This window comes from Amblyomma mixtum, chromosome 5 (assembly GCF_055824585.1).
Source record: "Amblyomma mixtum isolate Tamu chromosome 5, ASM5582458v1, whole genome shotgun sequence".
Lineage (NCBI taxonomy): Eukaryota > Metazoa > Arthropoda > Arachnida > Ixodida > Ixodidae > Amblyomma > Amblyomma mixtum.
Genome location: NC_143016.1, coordinates 162553422 through 162580238, shown reverse-complemented (window position 1 = coordinate 162580238; position 26817 = coordinate 162553422). Strand labels below are relative to the sequence as shown.

General features: G+C 47.6%; 1 protein-coding gene across 1 annotated transcript in view; it reads left to right on the top strand.

Annotated features, from left to right (window-relative positions):
- LOC149344353 (solute carrier family 52, riboflavin transporter, member 3-like) overlaps positions 1-26817 on the top strand; it is a 48402-nt gene that overhangs the window by 16776 nt on the left and 4809 nt on the right. Inside the window, exons 2-5 of the mRNA XM_089547221.1 lie at positions 1035-1498; positions 6602-6678; positions 6830-7129; positions 8677-8907. Coding sequence (XP_089403347.1) covers positions 1035-1498; positions 6602-6678; positions 6830-7129; positions 8677-8907 — 1072 coding nt within the window. The remainder of the gene's footprint in view (positions 1-1034; positions 1499-6601; positions 6679-6829; positions 7130-8676; positions 8908-26817) is intronic.

Sequence of the window (26817 nt, the reverse complement as noted above, 5' to 3'; positions counted from 1 at the left end):
TCCTTCATGCCAAACTAACCATTATCACAATTCATTCATCCCATGTACGTCAGTAAGCTGGAATCACCTTCCCGGATCTATGGTCAAAATTCTGATAATTCTACTTTTAAATCTGCTTTAACTAGCCTGCTGCTGTCATCAACTCGGGAATCCTTAACACTGTCATTTTATTTTTTTTACGGTTGTTTAAGTTGTTCTATATGCGCGCATGTTACTGCCTTTAGAACGTTATTTCTCTTGTCGTTTTTGTTTTTCTTGTATGCTGTTGTTTTTTGTTGTTTTTATTCTGCGATATGCGCTGTTAATTTGTTAAATGTTTTGACGTAACCTGTTTGTTTCTTTTTTTTTTGTGAGCTTCATTTATGTCAAATTTTTGTGTGCATTTACAGCTGTACTTTTTGTTTCACTTTCGTGTGTAACCCACTGCCCTCTGTAATACCCTCTGGCCCTGAGGGTAATGAAAGAAATAAATAAATAAAACATTGAAGCATTGGTATCAGTTAAGTCTGCCACGATTTTTAAGACATACGAATATGCATTCTTTTATTTAAAAAAAATACATATTTCACTTGTGAAGAGAGTGAGTAGATTTATCTAATACACAACGTCATTATCAATGAGAATGCAGTTATTATTCTTGCGTTTGATCCCTCCACAAGTTATACAAGGAGGCCGCGCTGTAACATGAGCCCGTTCGACCACCTGGGGATCTTTAACGCGCACTAACATCGCACAGCACACGGGCGCCTTTCGCGTTTCACCTCCATCCAAACGCAGCCGCTGTGGTCGGGTTCGAACCCGGGTACGTCCGGCTCAGTAGACGAGCGCCTTAGCCATCGAGCCATTTTTTTTTTCTTTATTGCCCTTAGCCATTGAGCCATGGCGGCGGGCCCGAGTAGGTGCCGAGCGCCGTTCTGTTCGCGACGGCCCAGCGTGCTGAGCGTGACGTAAAGCGGCCACTTCTTCCTGGGTCGGCCTGCAGAAGCTGTCCGCGTTCTACATATGTCTGTTGTGTCTTTCTCCCGTCCACGCAGTGACAGAGGAGGGCACGTGAACAGCCGGCCAAGTCCGAACTCAGACCTGCAACCAGTGCGCGCCATGGAGGAGCAAGCAGCAGGCAGCGTTCCTGCCTTCAGTGGCGGCAGCCTGACGTCGTTACCGTCTCGGATGCCCATGGGCTGGCCTCGGGCGTTGATATCGGCCTGCTCGCTCATGTTCGGCGTAAGCGCGTGGGTTACCGTGAACGGCCTGTGGGTCCAGATGCCGCTGCTCGTGCCTGCGCTGCCGGAGGGATGGAACCTTGGTTCGGTCATTGTCGTCGTCATTCAGATCGCCAACGTGGGACCGCTGGCCTACACACTTGCCCGCAACCACCTTGGGGTTGGTCCTCCCGCACTTACGGCTATGTCAGATGACCGTTATAATTTGGCACTAGCACCTATCGAAGGTTGGCGAGGAAGTTTCTGCATGTTGCTTTACAGCAAGTTTTCAGGAAAAGGTAAATGGCTCACTGCTTAAAAAAAGTTGCGTTGCCGCAATCTTTCGTGGATGAGCCTTATACGAACCGATATGTTGCTCGGAGCTGAGAATACCGTCATCTCTCCGGTGCGGCAGTATAATGCAGTGCGTTCTTTGTAACACGAAAAGAATACTTTTAACAATTTTGTGGGTTCTTTTTGATACCCTGGTACGTTGGCAAACCTTCTCTCCGGACTGCGCACTATTCACATCGAAACTGCGAATGTTCATGCATGCACAAACTTTCTTGACGCGAATATAGGCGCCGTGGCAATTGTTATTCAAGGTGCCAACATTCGCACCACTACGAAGAACCCTCGAAAAAAACCCACCAGTGGCAGGGGATATAAATTTTGCTTTATTTAGTAGTAGACTGCCAGCAGGAATATTGCAACATGCCTGTGTGACCAAGTAGGGGTCTTGCATTAAAAGAGCTAATTACCAATACTCTTGCTATGCCTAACTTATTCGGTGGCCTCTCCACTGATTTCATCAATTGTACGCTAAGGATTCCGAGACGACTGCGGTGGCTGCGGGCTGTGATGTTTCGAAATTACTCTGGAGCCCTCCACTGCGGCCCCTCTTTCTTTTTTTTCCTCACCCATCTTCCTCCCTTTCGTTACGGCGTGGTTCCGGTGCCCAATGGGATGTGAGGTAAATACTGCGCCGTGTCTTTTCGTCAAAAATAAATAAAAAAGAAACATGTTTGTTTTTTTTCCCTGGGCTGGCCAGTGCCAGTGCACTTCAGAGATGTCGCATCCTCTTGGGCACATTTTGCTCTCTTCTTTCCATGTCACCTTCCTCACTTCCCTCAAGGTACGGTTGAGCTGCCCATCCAGAAGCGACAAGTTACTTTGTAATTTCCTTTGCTCAAAAACCAAGACGAACGCACTTAAGACATTAAAATTTTCCGCTGTTGGGAATGAGTGCTCTTCTGTTCGTCACTTATACACGCTGTCTGTTTCAATAAAGAATCAACTGTATGCCTAAGGAGTGAAGGCAAGGCAAGCTCTTTGAAGCGTGTTCACTTTTTCACACTGCTCAGAATGCGTGCTTCTGAATTTTGTTTTGTATTTTTTCTACGAATAACTGTTCCCTGTGCCACTGAGGGCGTACTTTAGCGTTTAGCGCATCCTTTTAACTATCTTCCTGCACTAATGCAACACTCCGTCGCCTAGACATCAATGCTTAGCACGTTAACTACTGAGCCGCATTGAAATACTGAGCGGGGTTCTCTCCAGAGATTTTGGGATCCTTCGTTCCTCACTCAGCGCCAGTCTCAACGCGTGGGTGTGATGGGGCGCACTGCTGACATTTTTAGAGCGTTAAGCATTGCTCCTCGAGTTTCGGGTCTCAGCTATCGTAACCCAGTGGCTGTCACGGTAATCGAGGTAGTTACATAATGGAATTATTAAAAGCTGGCAGCGTGATGCTGGAGCACCAAAATTCGAAGCTAAAGCATGTAGATACGGTATACGAGGTCTGTTAGAAAAGTATCCGACCTTATTTTTTTTTTGCGAACACCTGATGGATATGAAACAAGCGCGCTTGCACCAGCAGACCTTAAACCGTCGTGCGCATGCACGAATTTTTTCCCGCCTGCCGATAGCGTCAGTCGCTGGGAGGCAGCGTTTGAGTGAGGTAGTGCACAGTGCACTCGTCGGTTTTTTAGAGCAAGCAAAATGGAGGTGCGACAGGAGCAGCGCTAATGCATCAAATATTTCCAGAAACGGGGCGACAGCCAAGTGGAAACCATTCGGAATATTCAGACGGTTTTCGGTGATGATGCATAGAGCAGCACAAAAATTAAGCAATAGTACAACTGGTTTAAAGATGGCCGCACATCGGTGGAGAGCGAGCCACGCTCCGGTCGGCCATCAACATGCCGAAATGGCCAGGTCATTGCCGAAGTGAACGCTCTGGTGATGCGGGACCGTCGTGTGACTATCCGAGAAATTGCGGAAGAGGTGAACATCAGTAGTTTTTGTGCATATTCCATTATCACTGAAGATTTGGCCATGAAGAGAGTTGCGGCGAAATTCGCGCCGAAGCTGCTGACGGTGGAGCAAAAGCAGCTTTGGGTTGAAGTCTCACAGGACACGCTGGATTCCACAAACAGTGACCCCGACTTCATCAACACCATAATCACTGGTGAGGAGACTTGGGTGTACGGGTACGACCCGGAAACCAAAATCCACTCGTCACAGTAGAAGCATTCCACGTCCCCAAGACCAAAGAAGGCCTGCCGAATGCTCAGCAACGTCAAAGTGATGCTGACTGCTTTCTTGGACTCTCGCTGCGTGGCACACCACGAGTACGCACTCCCCAGGGTCAAACAATGACCAAAGAGTAGAACAGGGATGTCCTCGGTCGCCTACGTGATGCTGTGCGGCTCAAGAGACCGGAGTTGTGGTCAACAGTAAATTGGCGTATCCATCACGACATTGCTCCTGAACATTCTTCGCACTTGATTCGAACTTTTTTGGCGAAAAACCAGACTACTGTAGTTCAACCGGCTCCTTACTCTCCTGATATGGCCCCCTGCGACTTCTGGTTGTTTCCCAAAATCAAGAGGCCATTGAAAGGAGCGCGATTCCAGACAAGAGATGACATTATGGCTGCAACGACAGCTGAGCTAAACTCCATTCCGAAAAAGGTGTTTTCTGAATACTTCCAACAGTGGCAGCACATCTGGGAGAGGTGTGTGCAGTCCCAAGTAGACTACTTTCAAGGTAATTTGGTTTCCAACGCTCCAGTTGTGCCATTTTTTTTTTCTTCGGCCAAAGGTCGGATACTTTTCTAACAGACCTCGTATGTGTCCCTGTCTTGCAGCCGTCAAAGTCGGGTCGTTTAGTGTCAATATTAGTGTAATATTTGTGGGCCCACCGTTTGCCACGAAATGTTCCGGGTGGTTTCATGCGGTTCAGCGTTTCATAAAGCATAAACTTACTGCTTTAAGTAAGAGCATAGCTCGCAGTAGGTATTCGTGCCGGCGACCTATGTACTCCAAAACACACGTCATTGCGAATCTTCATATGAACAATGCGGCTGAACCGTTTGTCGCAGAGTGCTCGGGGTGGCGGCGTACGAATTTGCGTTTCGTGTAGCGTAAGCAGTTAAGTTACAGTATAGCTCACGGCAGAGATTCGAACCGGCTACCTGCGATATGTCTATGTACGCTCGACATTCGATCGCTACTTAGCGCCGGAACATTTTTTACGTGCCCGCACCAATCTTAATTTTATGCCTTGATGAAACAGAAGCCTACCAGGTGCGCGTCTTTCGGGAACTTGTAGCACGAAGACAGAGGAAGCTAAAACATTCGCCTGCTGCTTGATATTCAGGCGCAGAAAAAGGCTGCGGAGTTTTTTGGGAACAGTGCATATTTAGCGCGCCAGAACTACCCTTTACAGTGTTGATTCAAGAGGACGGGCCTGAAATTTAGGCGTGGCTGTTTTGAAAAACTGCTGGCCCGTCGTCTTTGCTCAATGGGCGTCGCCAGCAATTGACGCGACGACAAGCCTGTAGTTCTTTGCCGCCTGCTAAATCTGCGAAATTAGCCACTGACTAGCCGTGCACTAACGGAATTTTTAATATGGAACGATTTTTGCAGATTGTCCACACAGACAACACTCCGTGGCTAACCAATGAAATTACCCCACTGTGTAGCCGTACACTAACCGGCTTTTTACTACTGAACAAATTTTAAAGATTGTCGGCACAAAAAACACTCCGTGGATTGACCAACTCCGAGGTATGGGCGGTTTCTGTAACTGTAACCCATTCATCAAAAAAAGACAAAAAGTTTCCTTTCTGGTGAGAAAGTTTGTAAATTCACGTCCGCCTCTTTATTTAAGTCAATGTTCTGTGATAATATATACTGCCATGGACAAACCACATCGAATTTCCTTAAAGGGAAACCATTAAAAGTCAAGGCAGTGCTTCAGGTGTGACGGTGCGTCAATTCAGCTACTGTATTGCGGGCTGTTTCCGGTGCTAAGATCTAACCCGTTGTGACAAAATTCGGCGCACATTTGGAAAGCCGTCAAGGCGCGTATGGAATCTTGCCCGCACGCACCGTAGACAATTCAAGCAGATTGAAGAAACAAAACCCAGCTACCGACGGACAGCGCGTGCCCTCGATTGTGTCGAGTGATGACTTCACTCGCGTACGGCGGCGCTGGTTCAGAGAGACGCGACTGGAGCTTTCTAGAAGCTTCCTCTACGCCTAACCAATGGCGCCCGGCAAGAGGGTGAGATAGCAGATGCGCGGTTAATACCGTGTGTATGTGCGCGCCTTCCTTGACCCGAAGAAACGAACAGTCGCGGCGCGCCCTACACGTGAAGGTCGTTCAGCGCCGTCAGCCAGCAGGTGCCGTAGGTGCAGCTTCGGAGAAGTGCGCCCGCATGGCTCCTAGAGAACACCGCTGCCGCCCGGCCCATCGTGATCCTCGGGTGACCAGAGTGTCGCAGTGCCTGGTGAAGTAATTGTGTTCTGTTTTGTTAGCTCCTCTCGTTTTTTACTCCACTTTAGGTGCAAGATATCTCCTATATTGTAGCCTCTCTCTAATGTGCTTTTGCATGTGTTGCATTGTTTTTTGGGTCACTTTGTATGTGTTCTTACGATCAAGTGGTTGGGAGTTCCTCTGTACCGTCTCTTTGCTATGTAAAGTTTGTTTTGTTTGTGGACGTTTGGCTCCAACCCATTTCTGGCTTGCGACCGGCGAAAGCTTGGCATCAAACGACTAGCGCCCTCGTCACTTGGTCGCCTTTTCCTGGCTGAGCTTCCCACACTGAGTCGAGGGCATTTCCTCAGGGACCGATACAGCTAGTCCCATGCACTTAAGGGTGTCCGGAAGCGCACGCAGTTCCATAGGAACCGATACAGCTAGTCCCAGCTCTTCCGTAAAGGTGGCATTCATGCGGAAGCGAGAAGGAAGATATTACTGCGAAATTTCACTTGGACGTAGGTACAATGCCTGCTAATTACGGGACGGCTGTATAGAGTGCATAACTCAGGACAACGGCGCCAGGGCTGTTGCATGCTGTTGCCACAAACTCACGCGTTCATCTCCTTGTGCAGGCTTGTTGAGGCAAGCGGGGGCGCGGACGCTCACGGAAGTGCACCCTTTATGGTCTCGTCCAGGTTTTCAGGCGCTTGTATGCATTTGGGCGGGATATTTCCTGTGAGTGAATGGGGTTGGGGTTTGAAGTGACGCAGTGCAGCCATTGTTGTTGCTTCGCATCGGAGGAGGACGGAATGTCTAGAAAGGTTTTCTAGCTTTCCATCCTGGCTCCGCTCGGTCGACAGGAAGCAACTACACAGAAGACCTTCGCATGCTCTTCGTCGCAGGTCCCAGACGGAACCGATGGGCAGTACGGCGCCGCTGAGAACGACGGCTACGTACCCGATGAACAGCAAGCGGCAGCGCCAGCTCAGGGCGACAATGGCGGTCCCAGCCAGGGATCGCTTGATGACGCCGCGGCAGAGGAGTCGTTGCTGAACGACCACTGGCAGGACCGCCGCCTCCAGCGGTGGCAGTGGTGGTTCGCTCTCCTTCTGCAGGTTGTCATCGCTTGCCTCGCAAACGGTGTCCTCCTCGCCGTACAGGTTCGCGAACAAAACCACTCCGCTATCGTCGGGCTAGGCCAACACGCCCAAACATGGATAGTTCGAGTTCAATTTCAACTTTTCATATTTCGGGCCTGAAGGATGTTTGTAGTGATTAGATATACTTGCCTTATCACTACAAGATATATATGATATATATTGAACACAATTCCGTGTTCCAGCTTGGGCAGATAAAATTACCCTAGTGAATAAGGCATCTGTGCTGCAGAAATTTCGGAATTCGGAACTCCGAAAGAAAGTCTACGTACCTAGATGAATGCCCTTCATGCACAGAAGATATTGAATTGTTTTAACATATAGTCGAGTTCTTCGGACCATATAATTTATTTGTTTTTTACTTGTGCAAGTGAGGCGATGTAATAATTTTTTCAGCGGTGTCTATTATAATAATTTTACATTGCGTCTTTTCTGCTAGCAGATGCTTCGGCATTCTTAAATTTTATCCGTATTGTGCAGGATATGGAAAATTTGTCTTTTGCGGTGTTTAAAATCAAGCAGCACCTGAAAACAGTTGTTGTACATAATGCGACGAGGCATAGAGTAGGAAATTGTCGCCATAAACCTCTCAATGTACTGAAATTAAACACATAACCCTTGTATCACTGCCATTAGTATGTTTGTTTTTAATGAAAAATTAAAGGCAGTCGTATCACGCCGGCGTTCCGAAAAATTACTCCTGTTGTTTAGCTCAGTACGTCACCACGCGTGCCACGCAGGGAGGAAGGCGCAAAATTCTTCTAGGTGGGACGCAGCTTCCGCACATAGCGTTTACTTTTCCTGTAAAGTAGAGCTTCAATGAAAAACCATTACCGTTGCTTTTTCATTCTCGTGTAGCAAATAAAATAAAAAAAGAGCGCTTTGTGTCGATCGCCACCGCCTTACCATAGTCATTAAGCTGACAAAGTTGTAAATTTGGATTCGAGTATTTCCAAACACAGGCGTGCTACGACAATTCTACAAAATCATATAATCCTGGAATACGACCGTCTCTATTCTCTCAGTGTAAACATACGTACAAAGTGCCGTACCTATTTAAGTCCGCTTGGCCGCATAACTGAAAAACAAGGATGGCCGTCGTGAACTACTAAGCATTTTTTCGTTAAATTATCGAAGCCTAATATTGGATAGCTTGTGTATTAGAATTATTCGATACAGAAGCCTCTGTCAAACATGATTTTTGCCTTTCGTTTTGGTATCCTTTCGTTCGAGGCCGCCGCGGTGGCTCAGTGGTTATGGTGCTCGGCTGCTGACCCAAAAGACGCGGGTTCGATCCTGGCCGCGGCGGTTGATTTTCTATGGAGGCGAAATTCTAGAGGCCCATGTACTGTGCGATGTCAGTGCACGTTAAAGAACCCCAGGTGGTCGAAATTTCCGGAGCCTTTCACTGCGGCTTCACTCACAGCCTGAGTCGCTTTGGGACGTTAAAACCTATAAAACCAAACGAACCTTTCGTTTGTCAGACTAAAAATTAAGTCTTCAGATATAGAGAAGACAGCATGACAGAAAGTCCCTGCGCTCTTCTGCAGACCTACTCGAGCCTCCCCTACGGCCAGGTTGCCTACCACCTGGCCACTAACCTGGCTGTGGTCGCGAACCCGGTGTCGTGCGCCGTGGCTGCCGTGGTCCCTCTGAGCAACCTCGCTGGCCTGGGGCTGCTCACCGGTGGCGGACTGGGCTGCGCTGCGTACATCCTGGTGCTGGCACTGCAGAGCCCGCACCCGGTCCTCGTGGGAACCGTGGCCGGGGCAGCCATCATGGTGCGTACCCTGAGAAATACGTCTGAAACGGGCAGTGGTGTCGTCTCCCGTGCGCGGAGATGATCTTGCCGCTGGAACAAACAAACAAAACTTGGACAACCTCTTTGTGGGCGTCGCAAATCTCGTGAGCTCAAGGTCGTCCAGATAATAGCCTCAGCAGCAGAGGGCAATTTATCAGTGCATCGGCAGTTGCCAGTACAGGGCCCGTATTACGGAACTTTGTCAAAAATCTGTCAAAAGTTATTGACAGTGACGTCAAAATGACGAAAAGATGTGACGTCGACGCCTGACGCAAAATTGACGCAACGAGGAATCAGCCAATTACAGCAGAGCGGCGCCCCGAAGCATTTGCCTGCACGACGAGGGACCGTCTGCTAAATTTTTGCTAAAAGAGTAAAGAAATGCACAGCGATAAAAATAATTATTATTTTATTTTGCCAAAAAAATGATGTTTAAAGCTAAAAAATATAAATAAAAACAAGAAGCGCAAAAAGTTAGGCTATTAAACTTCCTGGTGGGTAACTTTTGCTGCCGCGGGGGTGCGCAGACGGCGGTAAAACGTCAACAAGCCGCTTTGCACGGAAACAGCTGTTCCACGCCTTGATACTGTTTTCTTACGCGGCGTCGAAAATCAAGGTACTGTGCGGTTGATCTAAGTGCGGAAAAATCGACGAAGTCAGCTTGTTAAGGTCTGTGTTGTTCGGCTTTTACGATCGATGACAAAAGTGTCAAAGCGTGAAGCGTTGTATGTGATGTGTGGTCGTCTGTTTCTTTTTCCTCGACCGGTAAACAGAAGACGGCCACGAAGTGCGATTTGCAGGGGAAAATAAAGTTCTTTGCCAGCATAAGCGTGTTTTATTTGTATGTAGCTGTGGCACAGAGGTGTCGTCGGCTGCCGAAGCTTGCATGAAAGCCGCCGGTCGCAAATAACCGCTGTGCACACAGCACCCGCCGCTGCACCGACAGCGCATTCGCACGCAAACCTCCAAATTCATCGGCGAGTTCGTCGCATAGCCACACCGCAGTCTGCCTCTCCAGTCGAAAAAGGCGTCGGAACAGCTCGTCCGGCAAGTCAAACGCGTCTTCGTGCACCCTCCTTCGCCGTTGCTCGCGGCGGCGCAGCCGTCTCAGCCACATACGACGCCGCTGCCGCCGCCGCCATTTTCTGTCAAAAACGGAACGGTCCAATTTTGACCGCCTCGAAGCCGTCAAAAAAAAAACGAGAAAATGCGCCTGCATAATTAGGTGTGCAACGTCACCACTTCTGTCATGTCCGTGACGTAAACGCCAGCCACCCATGACGCAAGAAAGCAACATGGCCGCCGGCCACGGCCGACCAATAGGAGCGCGGCTACGGCGGGGCTTTTTGACGAGTTTTTGACGCGTTTTTGACAAGTTTTTGATTTGACAGTTCCGTAATACGGCCCCAGGTGACTATTTTAGGCATCGGGAGCTCAAGGAAACAATCAGCGAAATTTCAGTCGTATACCCCTGCCAAACGGGCACCGCAAAGGCCTTTGAGAGTCAGGTGCTTCTGTTCAAAGGTGTAAAGAATGCAGTTATGAATGCACTGCACAAATATTGCACCTTTGCCGCTAAGGGCTTTGGAAACGAAGGCACCCTTCCGAAACCTTTGGAGCCCAAAGGCGAGGCCTTTGAGAACCTTCCCAAGCAGGACAAGTAATTGGCCCAATATTCGAAATGGATAGTCTCACTCTGGTATTTTGTAGGACCGGAAATTGCCAATACGTTTCCAAGAAATTCAGGGGGGGAGCACTTTTTTTACCTAGAGTGCGGTGAGGCGAAAGCCTTTAGCGCGGTGTTGCTGCTTGTGTCACTGATATGTGGTTAAGATGTTAATTAAGTACACAATTGTTTGTGCATCTTAAATGCTGGAGACACTGGACGGCGTTTGGGAGGCATCCGTCTGATTCGACGCCTTTCTGGAAACACTCTCCAGCGTCCTAGACAAGGAGAGCTACGTATGCGTTGGAAGGAAGTCTGGTCAAATCTAAAGTAATGCTAAAGTCTTGTCCAATCGCCTGAAATTCGCAACGGCGGTACTCATCGGATCTCACCAGACGTGCGGTTTGAGAGGCCGCTCCATTCAAAGTAATGTTCACACTGCGCGTACAATTCTTGTTCCTCCAGCTGTCATGAGCAGCTTGCACTGCTTCAGATCGACCTTGCGAAAGTATTTGACCGCGTTCGCCATTCATTTCTGTTTTCCCTTCTAGAGCTAGAAAACGTGGGTTCTACTGTACATAAGGGGGTGCCACTTTGCTACAACAACTCTGCAACACGATTAATCATTAATGGCCAGCTCTCGAACCCTGTGCCAATCCGCTCTTCCATGAAGCAAGGCTGTCCGATGTCTCCTCTGCTTTTTGCTCTTTACCTGGAACCGCTTTGCATGAGTGTTTTGCGTAACAGTAACATCCATGGGTTCTCTGTTTTGGGTAATGAAGTGAAATTGTTGGCATATGCTGACGATATTGCATTTTTCTGCATTGACAAGCCCAGCATTGATGATGTGTTGTCCACTATAGATTGATTTGGCGTCGTTTCTGGTGCTCAAATGAATCGCTCTAAAAGTTCTTGCCCATGGTTCGGTTCATGAGGCACAACTCCGCCCCTGTAAGCTGGAATAGAATGGTCTTGTGTGCCTCCCTAAATATCTTGGTGCTCCACTTCATGCCTAGAAATCAAGTGCGCATTACTGGAGAGGCGAGTTCCGGCCGTTGAGCGTTATGCTCAGTCGATTGTACCGCATCGGCTTTCAATTTTTGGTCGAGCCCAGGCTTGCAGCACCTTTCTGGCAACAGCCGCCGCGGTGGCTGAGTGGTTATGGTGCTCGGCTGCTGACCCGAAAGACAAGGTTTCGATCCCGGCCGCGGCGGTTGAATTTCGATGGAGGAGAAATGCTAGAGGCCCGTGCACTGTGCGATGTCAGTGGACGTTAAAGAACCCCAGGTGGTCGAAATTTCCGGAGCCCTCCAATACGGCTTCTCTCATAGCCTTAGTTACTTTGGGACGTTAAACTCCATAAACTAAGCTAAACTAATTTTCTGGCAACAAGAATTTATTAGGCACTCCAGGTCCTTCACTACGCAAGACATTACATACAGCGTTTCCATCGTATATTGGCGACGCTTGTTTGGTCTACCTGGAACTAGAGCACCTGTATGCGAGACAGTTGGTCACCCGTTTCTTCTTTTTTCGTGATTGTTCCCATCCGATTATTAGAGCATTCTTGCAGGTCAGCTTCATGACTCTACTTCCGAATCTTCCAGTTATACTGAACGCCCCCGGTTACTAGGCTTTTTGCAGGAAGTTTATGCCTCCGTGCGTTTTTTGACAGTTCGGTTTTCAAATGAGTACTTATATTCTATTTCGCGCAAAAATCTGTACAGGGATTTTATATCGACACTTTTCCCGTCCCCAATGTATCGTTCTGTCTACTTCGGTCTCATGGGTCATGATGTTTTAAAGCGAGTGCGTAAAATGTCAATTTCTCCCTGCCCCAAAACATTTTTCTGTAAATTACACACCAAAACTTTACCTGTCAACACGTGGCTCGATAGGAAAAACATATTTGTGTCTTTTGTGAGCTGTCGCTTGCGCAATGTACCTGAAACAATTGAACATTGTTTTATAGACTGCAAAGACGCCATTTTGTTTTGGGACGTGTTGCAGAGGGCGCTACAGAAAGATTTTCTCCTAAATTCCTACAGTGTGCGCTATCTTCTAGTTTCCGAACCTGACTCGACACCCTATGATATGATTCTTCTCATTGGACTTCATAGCCTTTGGAAAATGCGCATGCAAGATCGCAACGTTGAGCCAGTTGTTTCACCGAGAATTCGTTTTAGCCGAATGTTGCTGCAGGTAACGAACATTTACAAAGATTTGGACTTTTTGCCGGATTGGTTTCCTGTCCTGATGCGCTGTATATCCTTACCGGCTTTTTAGTTCTAATATGTTCATTATCATGTTTGTGCCACTTATCGCCTACCTAGGGGCTCTGTAAATACCTTTGTATGTTTGTGTGTGTCTGTGTAAGTATACACACACCCCTATGTATATATATACAGGGTGTTTCACCTAAGACTTTCTACAATTTGTAAGAATAAGCTATTTGAATTAGATGCGCCCTTTTTCTGGCATAGCATTGTCAGTGGTGTAGTACATCATAATGCAGCAAAGACCTGCTAACTAGCAGGCTTGTTAACCAATATTTAATAGTTAACTTTTAAACTATTACCGTTGGGCTACTTAATTATTGAGAGGCATGTAGCCCACTGTAAGTAATACCCATATCAGTTTTTAGAATTTCGAAAACGCGGTTACCTTTGGCGCTGTGGCCCAACAAATTTCGCCTACATCGCGCCAAAATACATGCGGTTTGAGAAGCTTGCAGGCAAAGCAACCTCTCCACTGAACCTAACTCGTCGAGATAGCAAAAATTTGTTGGGCCACAGCGCCAAAGGTAACCGCGTTTTCGAAATTCTAAAAACTGATATGGGTATTACTTACAGTGGGCTACATGCCTCTCAATAATTAAGTAACCCAACGGTAATAGTTTAAAAGTTAACTATTAAATATTGGTTAACAAGCCTGCTAGTTAGCACGTCTTAGCTGCATTATGATGTACTACACCACTGACAATGCTATGCCAGGAAAAGCGCGCATCTAATTCAAATAGCTTATTTTTAAAAATTGCAAAAAGTCTTAGGTGAAACACCCTGTATGTACAAAACCATGTAAATAAATACCATGAAAGGAAAAAAAAGGGGAAGTAGCGTAGCGATTAGCACACTCGGCTGCGGAACGGAAGCAGTGTTTCGAATCTCGTCGTGCACAAAAGCTTTTTTTTTTTCTGGTCTGACCAGAAAAGCGTGACACCTCTGCTGACAACATTCTGTCGACAACGATGACGCATTAAAGGCTTTCGCCTTAATATTTTGCCGATAGCCTGTGCTGCTTTGGTACGATCTCAGTGCCGTCCAACGTCAAAACGTAAAAAGAAAGAAAAAACATGTGCATAACACTCTTTTGCAAATATCTTTAAAAAATACGAAAGGTTTTTCTGGTTTCCCTTCTTGTACAGGTATTTATATTTTATATCTAGATTTCGGTGCAGCAAAACTGTTGTAGCAGCACCGGACTGTTCCGGCAGGTTAAACTCAACGACTGTTTCACCTCCGGGCTGTACCGTGTAGCTGCGTCGCTGCTCCTTCCAGTTTTTCTTCCTTTGGTGAAAAGAGGCGCATTTCCTGAAAAGAGCGCCGAGGAATGCCGTGCGACCGGGGTATTACTCTCGCAGAGCTTTTTAGGGCTTCGTAGGGGCACAATGGCCCAGTAATCACGGTAGAATAAAACAGGAAATGCGCTGACCGCTGCTGTAACCGGTAATCAGCGTCGGCCTGTGTATTACAGCGCTGGCTCGCTCTAAATTGAGTTAACATGGATTGAGACAAAATCAATGCTGTTGTTGAAGCGCGGCACATGTCCAACTATGAAACTTTTTTGCGCAAAAGCAGGGCAGAACAGCCGTGCATTTAACAGCTGGAGTTTTTGATATGACTGACACCACACGTGGACGACCAACGAAGAACGTTTATTGAAAAGCGCGCAGCAATATATAGGCCCGAGCGTCGTGATAACTCAGCACGGAATGATGCTTCGCAAGACCGTAATGACGTCACAACACAGTGTCGCCCTATCACATTCCGCCCCCCCCCCCATGGGCTCTCTACTTAAAGTTCTCGTGTGTGAACCAGTCCGGTTGCTTGCGCAAACGAGTGCCTCTACGAAGCGGTGGTTCTTCTCCCACATTAGGTGGCGTCAGCTCCGATGCTGGGCTGGCAGCTACCCTTGGCTTTGCTGCGGTGACAGGTCTGCACTTGCAGAGGTTGGCTGGCGCTACGTCATCTACTAGATCAGGTTGAGGGGTTGAGGGAGATGAGGTTGAGCTGATTGGGCCCACTCATTAAGTAGAGGGCCGCTGAGTGGAGACGGTCTATTTGGTGCTTCTGCTGCACACGGTGGTTCTGAGGATGCCGCAGGATCAGCATAGTGTGGCCGTAGATGGTCAGCGAAGATGCCCCTGCACTTTCACAACGTACGTTAAAGCGCTCACAACTTGGTGCACCACACCTTCCTCCAAAGAGGCATGTTCCCCGCGTCCTGGCTTCACGTACATGAGATCACCTTCCCGAAACGCGCCCTCACCACCACGCGACACATCACGCTTTTTGATCCATGTCACCGACAAAGCTGGGTTGAGCAAAGAAAGCTTTGTACGTGGTTGACGCTTTAAAAACAACTGCACGTGCGTTTGCCCCGTCACACTGCTCGGTGTATTTCTGTAGGCGACAAGAAAATTATCAATGCACTCCTGAACCGAACCCACCCGAATGCCATCGCGTTCCATGACTTGCTTTAACAGCGATCGTTTCATCGTCTGCACGGAGCGTTCAGCCGCCCCATTGGACGTGGGGTGATATGGCGGTGTGAGGACATGCTTTACACCATTCTTCTGCAAGAAGTCAGAGAACTCTGCAGGCGTGAACTGCGGCCCGTTGACACTAACGTATGTTTCAAGCAGTCCGTAGGTTGCGGAGACAGCCCTTAGTTTCTCAATTGTCTTCGTGGTAGACGTTGATGACATCGGCCACACTTCCACTCATTTTGAGAGAGAATGAACTAGAACAAGGAATATATCAGGATTTCTGCAAGTAAAATCAACGTGACCTCGCTCCCAGCACCTGGACGGGTAGTTCCATGGATGGAGCGGCACGGGTTGGGCAGGTTGAACTGCTCGACAGATTTTGCACTTTCTGACGTACATCTCGACAGCTTGATCCGTACCAGACCGCCACATGAAGCTTGTGGCAAGCATTTTTTGCGGGTGCTACCTGGATGTTCGTCTAGAAGCAAATCCAACACGCGTTCCCTCAACTGATCCGGAATTACCACTCGAGTACCCCATGTTAGGCATCCTTGCTCAAGTGACAGCTCATAACGCCGCACGTGATGCGTCTTCATTTCCTCAGGGTATTGGTTTGGTCAACCCTTCAGTGTGTATTAGCACACACGACTCAAAGTCAGGTTCCGCATTGTGGCCTTAGCAACATCCGCAGCATATAACGGCAGGCTCTCGAACACTGCTAGGAATTCTTCTTACATCAGTTGCTTTCTCAGCCTGCGGTAATCTGGAGAGCGCGTCCGCTATTTCCAGGTTCTTGCCTTTGGGATACTTAAACCGATAATTGTAAGCAGCAAGCAGCATGGACCTACACTGCATGCGCACTGCGGCCAAAGTAGGCGTCGGTTTGTCCTGGCCAAAGACGCCCAGCAGTGGCTGATGGTCAGTATGCCAGTATACAGGGTGTTTCACCTAAGACTTTCTGCAATTTTTACAAATAAGCTATTTGAATTAGATGCGTGCTTTTTCTGGCATAGCATTGTCAGTGGTGTAGTACATCATAATGTAGCTAAGACGTGCTAACTAGCAGGCTTGTTAACCAATATTTAATAGTTAACTTTTAAACTATTACCGTTGGGCTCCTTAATTATTGAGAGGCATGTAGCCCATCGTAAGTGATGTCCATATCCGTTTTTAGAATTTCGAGAACGCGATTATCCTCGGCGCTGTGGCCCAACAAATTTCGCCTACATCGCGCCAAAATACATGCGGTTTGAGAAGCTTGCAGGCAAAGCAACCTCTCCAGTGCACGTAACTCGTCGAAATAGCCAAAACTTGTTGGGCCACAGCGCCGAGGATAATCGCGTTCTCGAAATTCTAAAAACGGATATGGACATCACTTACGGTGGGCTACATGCCTCTCAATAATTAAGGAGCTCAACGGTAATAGTTTAAAAGTTAACTATTAAATATTGGTTAACAAGCCTGCTAGTTAGCACGTCTTAGCTGCATTATGATGTGCTACACCACTGACAATGCTATGCCAGAAAAAGCGCGCATCTAAGTCAAATAGCTTATTTTTAAAAATTGCAGAAAGTCTTAGGTGCAACACCCTGTAAAGTGTGATTTCCCTGCCGTGTAAGTACCGATAGAATTTCTTCAACCCAAAAACCAAACCCAAGGCCTCGCGCTCATATTGCGGATATTTCTCTTCTGCAGCTTTCAGCGTTCGAGAGGCAAAAGCTACGGGGCGTTCGCTGCCGTCTGTTGTCTGGTGAAAAATAGCAGCTCCCAGGCCATAAGATGAGGCGTCGCAAAGCATGCCGATAGGCTTATTGACGTCGTAGATTGTCAGCCTTTCCTGCTTGTGCGCAGCTTTTAGGTGGAGCGGAAAAAGTGGTTGCATTCTTTAGACCACGACCACTTTTGGTCTTCAGTTAGAAGATCCTAAGTGGCTGTGCTGCTGTGGCCACGTTATCCAAAAACTATGAATAAAAATGCAACATCCCCAGGTACGACTTCAGTTCGGAAACTGAACTTGGCTCCGGCGCTTACAGAATTGTTGTTACTTGGAGTCAGTAGGATAAATGACCTCCACCGTCACTTTGCGACCCAGATAAGTCACCAAGCCTTAAAACAATGACACTTATTGACATTCAGTGTGATGTTGTAGGCACACAATCGTTGCAAGACACGTCCGAGTGTCTTTTGGCAGTCTTGCATGTTCGAGCCTGCTGCAATGACGTCATCAATGTAGCATCTCAACTTTCGGAATGCCCTTCAATGCTTCATCCATCAAGGCTTGGAAAATGACTGGAGCGCTAGCCACCCCGTACGGAAGGCGTTGAAATTCTAAAAGCCCCAAACTAGTGTTAATAGCCAAAAGTGGTGTGCAAATTGCAGCGAGCGGCACTTGCTGTTAGGCAGCAGACAGGTCGCGCACACAGAAAATCTTTCCACCTGCTACTGCTGAATGCAAGTCCTCCGGTCTTGGTAACGGACAGTGTTCGGTCTTCAACACTTGGTTTACCATAACTTTATAATCGCCGCATAGCTGCAGGCTACGATCGTTCTGCTGAACCACAACAACTGGCGTTCCCAGTCACTGTGTGAAACTTGCCGAAGCATTCCTGTTTCTACCATTTGACCAAGTTGTTTTTCTACTGTTTCACGTAGCGCGAAGGGAACCGACCGTGCGCGGCTGAAAACCGGTGGAGCATTGTGTTTCAGCACCATCTGCGCCTCAAAATTGCATACTGCGCCCAACGTGTTCGAGAACTCCGAAGGAAATTTTTCACCAAGTGCTTCAACACGGCTTCCGGCCGAAATCTGGCTGATCTGCCGCCACTCAAACTAGAGGCGTTCAAACCATTTGCGACCTATTAGTGCTGGTTGCTGCCTCCCGTCATTGCGCGTTACCAAAACGGGCACATTCATGCGCTGATTGCCGTACACGACTGATGCGTCACACTGGCTTTTCAAAGACAACTGCTCCCCCGTGTAGGTTCGCAGTGACATGCTAGTGGCCACAAACTTTACGCGCGGAAAGACAGAACTGTACACTCTCTCTAGAACAATTGAAACTGCGGCGTCGCTGTCGATCTGCATTTTCAATGGTTTGTCTTCCACATCAACATTCACTTCGTAACTTGATTGAGTCAAGTTTCTAAAATGGTGCACGTCTATCTCTCCTTCCTCGTCCTCAGTACCATCCGCGTTCTGTATTCAGGCGCCTTCCATTTGGGTATATTTTCTGCCAGTGAACGATCTTTATGGCACTTAACATTTTTGTGCCAGCACTGCTGTGATTCGTACTTCCTGCCACATCTTTCACAAAACAGTTTCACTGGAACTTGGTCAGGATTCGACTTCGGCAGTCTTTCTTTCCTAGCGCTCTTGCTGTTAGCCTGGAAGGAATGCAATGATAAGTTTTCTTCTCTCGCCTGCATCACAGTGGCGTCCTGTGCTGCGTACTCTCGGTCCAATGCAATTTCGCACGCCGTCTCAAATGTAAATTTCTCGGCAGCGAACAACGCGTGCTGGCTTTCCTCGTTCCGCAAGCCTGCAACTAACCTGTCCCGTAACACATCATGCAAGAATGTGCCAAAGTCGCACTTCCTAGACGAGTGTTTCAGTTCAACAATAAATTCTTCCACACCTTCATGCTCTAGTAGTACGCGGCGAATAGCCCCGCCGCGGTTGCTCAGCGGTTACGGCGCTCGGGTACTGACCCGTAAGACGCGGGTTCGACCCGGCCGCGGAGGCCGAATTTCGATGGCGGCGACATTCTAAAGACCCGTGTACTGTGCGATGTCAGTGGACGCTAAAGAGCCCCAGGTGGTGGAAATTTCCGGAGCCCTTCATTACGGCCTCCCTCATAGCCTGAGTCGCTTTGGAACGTTCAACCCCAATAAACCAACGCTGGTGTTTGTCCCTCTCTTGTCTCGTCTTCCGTTGCGCTGTTTTATCCAGTTCTTCAAACATGTACCAACCAGCCCGTATTTCGCCTCTTCTGCAATAAACGAAGCACGCGGCGATTGAACTTGCAACGTTCGGCAGTTACAGAGCTATTCGGACAGTAATGGGTTTGAAGCAGTCGCTTTACGTCAGGGTACGTTTGCTCAGCGGGTGTTTTCGGAACACACAGACTTTTCAACACCTCATAAGCTTCCGCGCCAATAACAGTCAAATATCCCGACAGTTTTTTTCTTGCAGTCATTTCGTTCACGCCAACAAAAAGCTCAAAACGTTCAACGGATGATTCGAAGTTATAAGTGTTAGCATCAGACTCTGCTATCGTTACGTAAGAATACATTTTGAGACTACCCATCACACGCTGCGTCTGTCTTCCCTCTGTCAGCACTCCCGTTGGACTTCAGCCTTCAGTTTTACGAGCCTTCATGCTCCTAAAACTGGTACACCCAGCTAATTCTTTAACAGTACCGCGCGAGCGTCGACCAAACTGCTGCTTGCCAGCGCCTTATCGCGGCGCGGAGCGGTGAAGCCAGCGAGAATAACCGCGTGCTCACAAGTTTTTCTACGCAGCGGTGAATGTAGTCTGCTGGCTCTTCCCACTGCCACGGTTGCTGAGTGCGCAATTTCTTGGCCGAACCGAGATAGCAGAGACTGGTGAAAGTAGCCTGCACTTTTTGGCCAGCATTAATTGCAGCATACGCTGGAAAAGGATGAACAAAACGAGCAAAACAAGACAAATTCGTCGTTCAACATAAAAGAAGGCGCCTCGTTGAATGCTGGTGCACAGTCAGGCTCTGTTTATTGGCCGGGTCTACAGAATTGGTCGGGTGTACAGCTCAGTCGACGGTCAAGCGCTCGAAAAACGTGCCGAGTGCACTGGCTGATCTTCTTAGCGAAGAACTTTGCTTCCGCTTGGCCGAGGTGCCTCGTCGCCAGATGATATGACTGAAGCCAGACATGGACGACGAACGAAAAACGTTTTATTGAAAAGCGCGCCGCAATATGTAGGCTCGAGCTGCGTGATAACGCAGCACCGCATCGTGGTTCGCAAGAACGCAATGTCGTCACAACACAGCGTCGCGCTATCACAGTTTTATTTAAGGAAGCTGCGGGTGACTGCCACTCAGGTGCAAAATCAGCTCTAAAACCTACAACTCCACCAGAGAATCTTGCTTCGATGTGCAAGAAAATGAAGGATGACTAAGTCAGAAAGTCGTCTGTGGGATGAAATTCGTAAGGCACTTCACTGTATGCCAAGGAGGAGTTTCCTACGATGTTTCGGTGCCAAATGACCGCTTTGACATCCAGCAAACGGGCCGGTGTCTTTATAGCCGCCTGAGGGATCACCTGCGCGGTCCAAATCCGCACTGGTAGTAATCATGTTAGCCACTGCACTCTGGTGCACGGCGCTTTTTGTACAGTGCCGGGGCCGTATTTCATGAGCGGTGCATTTTCCGTGTTCTATTTCGCATCCATTTGGTCTTTTATCATCGGTCACTGAGATATATCCGCTACTTTCGAGTGTCCGTGGCAAGCAACCGACCATTGGGCGGCTGGCAACCGGACCTCACCTTTGGCTTCCATTGACTGCGATATACAGACAATGGTGACGTCTGGTCGCCAACCAACCAATGGCCGTGTCGCTTTCTACATACGCTTTACAGCGGCGGGTATACATAAGTGACCGATGGTAGAAGACCAAATAGATGCGAAATGGAAGATGGAAAATGGACAGATTATGGAATACGGCCCATGGAACAGTGCTGGAAAAGGCCAACCATACGTCTGAAATAGTTGTAGTCCTCGCTACTCATAAGCAGTACAGGCGCCCAAAACTTTAACTGGCGTGCGCGAGCGGCGACTTTTCTGTGCTTCAGCGCCATATGACGGGACGAAGTTGGAAACAGGATGAGGCTACGCGCATGCTCACAAAGCACGCTCGGCTGGGTACGTTGTCTGCCAGGCTGTTCCTTCTGAAGGACGTCACCCCTTATTATCGCGTTTCCATGAGTAGGCAGCGTGAGTAGACGAATGGTTTTGCTCGCATTTCACGTTCCGAAGAACAGCGTTGTAGCAACCACGCGAGGAAATAAAACTGAAAGATAGGCCGAACACTCCCAATTATGCGATAAGCCGGAGAACATGGATCGTTCATGTGTTACTTGCTGACGCGAAAGCTTTTTTTTCTACTGCACGAAGGGCGCTAATCAACACTCTGCGTGCTTTATGCTTCAGCGTGGCGACGAAACTAAAAGGCCGCTGTGAAACTGAAGTAAAGCTGCTCTGCAGGCGTGCTCGCAGCAGTTCGGAACAGTTATCAAGATGTCACTCCGGGTATGTCAAGCGACAAGACTCCGAATTATACGGATGTCATTGGGCGGCTCATCGCAGAAGCAGATGCTAAAGCAACAGGAGTGGCTGGGACTTCAGTGGGCAGAATCATACGTGCCTATTGGGACGAAGGTCGGATCGAAGACGCTCCTCGCTACCTCATCAGGAAAAAAAAAGAAGAAGACTTGCAGATTGTTGCCTGAGCTAGTGATAACCCTTTCATAACTATTATGACCCATGTTCTCCATTTATAATGATAACGACCCATGTTCTCCGGCTGATCGCATGATTGCGCGTGTTCGGCATATCTTTCAGTTTTATTTCGTCGCTTGGTTGCTACAACGCTGTTCTTCGGAACGTAAAATGTGAGCAAAACCATTCGTCTACTCACGCTGCCTGCTCATCGAAACGCGATAATAAGGGGTGAGGTCCTTAAAAAGGAACAGTTTAGCAGACGACGGCCCCAGCTGAGCGTGCTTTGTGAACATGCGCTTAGCCTCATCCTATTTCCAACTTCGCTCCGTCATGTGGCGCTGACGAACAGAAAAGTCGCCGCTCGCGCACGCCAGCTAAAGATTTGGGCGCCTGTGCGTGCGTTTTTACAGCCACAGCTGTTAATGGCAAGTTTCCCTCTGCGGCATGCTGGTTGGTCAGCATGCTATGACGTGACTCCGGGCTCCCTTCAGAGCAGCGGTCCATGACGAAGCACCACACAGAGTGAGTGGTCAGAACACAACGACCTCATGCACTGTCTATCCAAAAAGTACGCAAATAATTGAGCAAACAGTACAGAGTATGAAGGAATCATATCCTTAGCGGTAAGAAACAGACACAACACCAAGAGACACACATACAGGACACCCGCTCCTGTATGTGTGTCTCTTGGTGTTGTGTCTGTTTCTTACCGCTAAGAATATGATTCCTTCAAGCCGTTACCAACTAGCCCAACTTAATGTTTTAACGAAGTTTCTGTCTAGGTCCTTGGGCCCTGTCCTTTCGCCGTTGTTGTGTTCTCATCCTCATGCTATGTATATCAACCCTGTATGTGTGTCTCTTGGTGTTGTGTCTGTTTCTTACCGCTAAGAATATGATTCCTTCAAGCCGTTACCAACTAGCCCAAATTAATGTTTTAACGAAGTACACAGTAGTGCATCCGTATTACACTGATTTCTGAAATTTCTTCTGACTCAAGCACTGGCTTCCCTACTGGAAAAGGGTCAACAAAAAAGGTTATAGCACATTTGGTTTGCCTTTATATAATTAGCGTTCCAAAACGAGCCAGGCGTTAAGGGACACCGTAGTAGAGGGCTCCGGATAATTTCGTGTACCTAGAGTTGTTAACGCTCAGTTACATAGCACAGTACACAGGCCTCTAGCATTCCGCCTCCATCTAGGAGCCTCCTGCAGCCGGGAACGAACTCACAACTTTCGTGTACTGTGCGGTGTAAGTGCATGCTAAGGAACCCTGAATGGTGTATATTATTCGGAGCCGTCAACTACGGCGTCCGTCATAGCCTGAGTCGCTTTGGGACGTTGCTCCTATGCAGCCAAACCAAATGTACTATAATCCTATTTGCTTATTCAGGCCGCCGCAGTGGCTCAATGGTCATGGCACTCGGCTGCTGACCCAAAATACGCGGGTTCGCTCCTGGATGCGGCGGTCGAATTTCGATGGAGGCGAAAGTACAGGAGCCCGTGTACTCTGCGACATCAGTGCACGTTCAAGAACTCCAGGTGGTCGATATTTCCGGAGCCCTTCACTACGGCGTCCCTCATAGCCTTAGTTGCCCTGGGACCTGAAACCTCTTTAAATCATAAACTATTTGCTCATTCATTCAAACCTATACACATTTTTCAGTATGGTTGTTTGTGGTGAAAGGGGGCACGGAGCCTGCACATTGTGCTAACCTTTGTTTCGTAGTAAGTTTGACCGCTGTGCTTTCATGGTTCTGCCGTGCAAGATCCAAGCCCGTAAGTGATGTGGCCATGACCGAGGAACCGAAAATCATCAACGCCGGTTTGCCGCCGCCGAAGGTTGACGATGGCGCCGTCAAATGACCTGCGCCCCTTGCAACGCTTGCCTCGGCGCCTTTCGCGTTTCGATCGGCGATTTCCCCTGCAGACAGCAGGTGGCCCCACCACTGCTCTTTAGTGGCGGTGGGTGGCAACCCGGCGTTTGCGGTTTTCCGTTTCTGAATTTCGGAGCAGACTATTACAGATTTGCGACATGCGCAGCCAAACATGCTGTGGTTGCCAAACTTACTACGAAACAAGTTATAGCAATGTGCCAGCGCTTTGGGCAGTTTTAGCGCTGGCAAGCCAGCGGTTAATTCACAGAACTTCTTTATGTCAGCAGGATAAAAGGCTAAACACTAATAAAGTCAAAGCTGCAAACCACTGTCGCTGAATATCGCATTGCAGAGTCGTAACCATCTTCCGATGTTTTGTCTGACTACAGAAACTGCGTCAGTTGCCGCGCATCCATTTGCCACTCATTCTTACGCTTTCTTCGCTTACGTCCACTCAGTAAGACACGTTGACAAATGGAGAACGAGCCATGCGGCTTTTTTATTTGCTTTGTTACCGATAGTCGGTGACCGGCACAAGGCACTGCGAGGTAATGGTTATCCTGTTAACGCCTTGTACAATCTGCGCATGCCTAGCGAACATAATACATACTCAGGTTACAAACAAAAACATATCTGTGGAAGCACCTGTAATTTCGCTTACGGTATCATGTGAGAGGCAAAGTTCTTGTTGGGTGCCTGAAGAAGTGATACACTGCATGCGTGTCTTGCAGCTTTCTTTTTTTTTTCTGTGTTCAGCCGCTAATGCTGAGTGGTCTCACAAAAGTCAGCACGCGAGTATGAATGAGCAGCTGTCAGCTACTGTCATTCAGAGGAAAGCGTAAGAATACAGGCCAGCGGCCGCCTGAATTTTTTCGCCACCTGTCACTCTTGCTGGAGCGCATTAGCACTTTGACTGTCCTAGAATTGCGAAAGCTGGATGAAGCAGATCTGACCGATTTTGACGTTACGGTGTTGCGATAAAGGCGTAATGTCCTGCTCCTTTTGTTTTCCTTTCACTTCCGGTCCATTGTTTTGTATTTCAATACACGTAGTTCACCGGGATTTTTCGTTGATAGAGTTGGTAAATTTCGAAATCATTGGTGTGGAATGCGCACCAGGAGATTAACACTGCGGAACTGGCACCAGTATTTCACCGTGCGTCCAGTGATCGTCTGAGATGCGCATTCCATCTCGGTGAATTCACTGCAAGTAAGATTAGAAGTTGTCGTCTGGCGTATCCTTATTTTTCACCTCGTCTTGTTTTGGCTTCTTTCTTTCTTTCTTTCTTTCTTTCTTTCTTTCTTTCTTTCTTTCTTTCTTTCTTTCTTTCTTTCTTTCTTTCTTTCTTTCTTTCTTTCTTTCTTTCTTTCTTTCTTTCTTTCTCTCTTTCTTTCTTTCTTTCTTTCTTTCTCTCTTTCTTTCTTTCTTTCTTTCTTCGTTTCTTTCTTCCTTTCTTTCTTTCTTCCTTTCTTTCTTTCTTTCTTTCTTTCTTTCCTTCTTTCTTTCTTTCCTTCTTTCTTTCTTTCTTTCCTTCTTTCTTCCTTTCTTTCCTTCCTTCTTTCTTCCTTTCTTTCTTTCTTTCCTTCTTTCTTTCTTTCTTCCTTTCTTTCCTTCTTTCATTCATTCTTTCTTTCTTTCCTTCTTTCTTCCTTTCCTTTCTTTCTTTTTTTCCTTTCTTCCTTCCTTTCTTTCCTTCTTTCCTACTTTCTTTCTCCTTTTCTTTCTTTCTTTCTCTCTTTCTTTCTTTCTTTCTTTATTTTCACATCAGATATACAAAATGTTTGCAAAAACTGCAAAAGGCTGTGTACAGGGATGTAATATTTCTCACACACAGTGAGCTACGAATTAGGACCATGCTGCGACAGCAGTCAAGACCGGTCTTCGTCTAGCATATAGCCACACTGACACATATACGTCTTTATCCTAGCAAAAAACGTCCTCTAAATACCACCCGTCAGAATCTACTGTGTCTGTTCACAAACACCCGGCGTTTCGAGAGCATGAACGCCACGATTTATCGCCCGTCATAGATTCACGCGCAGACGATGTGATGGCGCTGAAGGAGACTTGGCGTTCAAACGTTATCAGCAGTACAGAATTACGTGACTGCGAAAAAAACATTACGCGGTCTTCCACCACGACTTAACTGCAAAAGACGGAGGTCGTGTACTGATTGATGCTGCCGGTTACCTCGTATCAGATGTCGTCATTGTTTTTACTCCCGTTGAAATGCGCCGTGCCCAAATAAAACATTGACTGCCACAGTGAATTATCCTTTGTGTGTTATGGGTCAATGAATGCGACATAATCTTTTGCGGTGACTTATACGATATACTGAATATTAATATTAACTTTGCAAATTAGATTGGTCTGTCCAATTTCAAATTGTCGCAAATACTTCTGCTGACAGCCATCCTTTATGAACATATGCATGCCGTTTAATCTTACACAGCTGGTTTCAAGGCCTGCAAGGTTTGGCTCTGCCTCACCCTAACCTGTTAGCCTTAATTCTTTACACTGCTACTGACCTCCTACACTGTACGACTTAAATTCCCGGTATGAGTGATCATTTCCTTGTTCACTTTGAAATAATAGGGCGATCTATAGAAAAAGTTAGCAGCATTAAGACAATTAGATACTATTGGAGAGGGGACTACACATCGGTTAGCATCAAATTTGCACTCTTCATTGAAAACTGCATGCCTAGCTTCCAGAATATAGTCCTAGTAGGTACTCCGAATTAAAAAAAAAAATGCCGATTACCATGGTTCACCGCTGCCAGGAAGCGACTTTTGAGTAAGAAAAACGCTTCTTTCGCCTTGCGAAAGTGTAAAACACTGCGGAATGTTGGCGCCCGTACACTGATGCTCTCCGAACTTATCGATTAGATATATCAAAGAAGCCAAGCATGTCTGTCTGTACAACACACTGCCTCCACTCCTTTCCACTAATCCATCTAAATTCGGGAGCTATATCATACCGAAAGAAAGGACTATCAAGCAGGTTTCTTATAGCGCTGGGCATACTTTGACAAGCGATGATTGTTATGCTGCCATAAATGCCGCCTTTGAAATCAGTTCTCTGATTGTTCTTTTGATGTGGCGC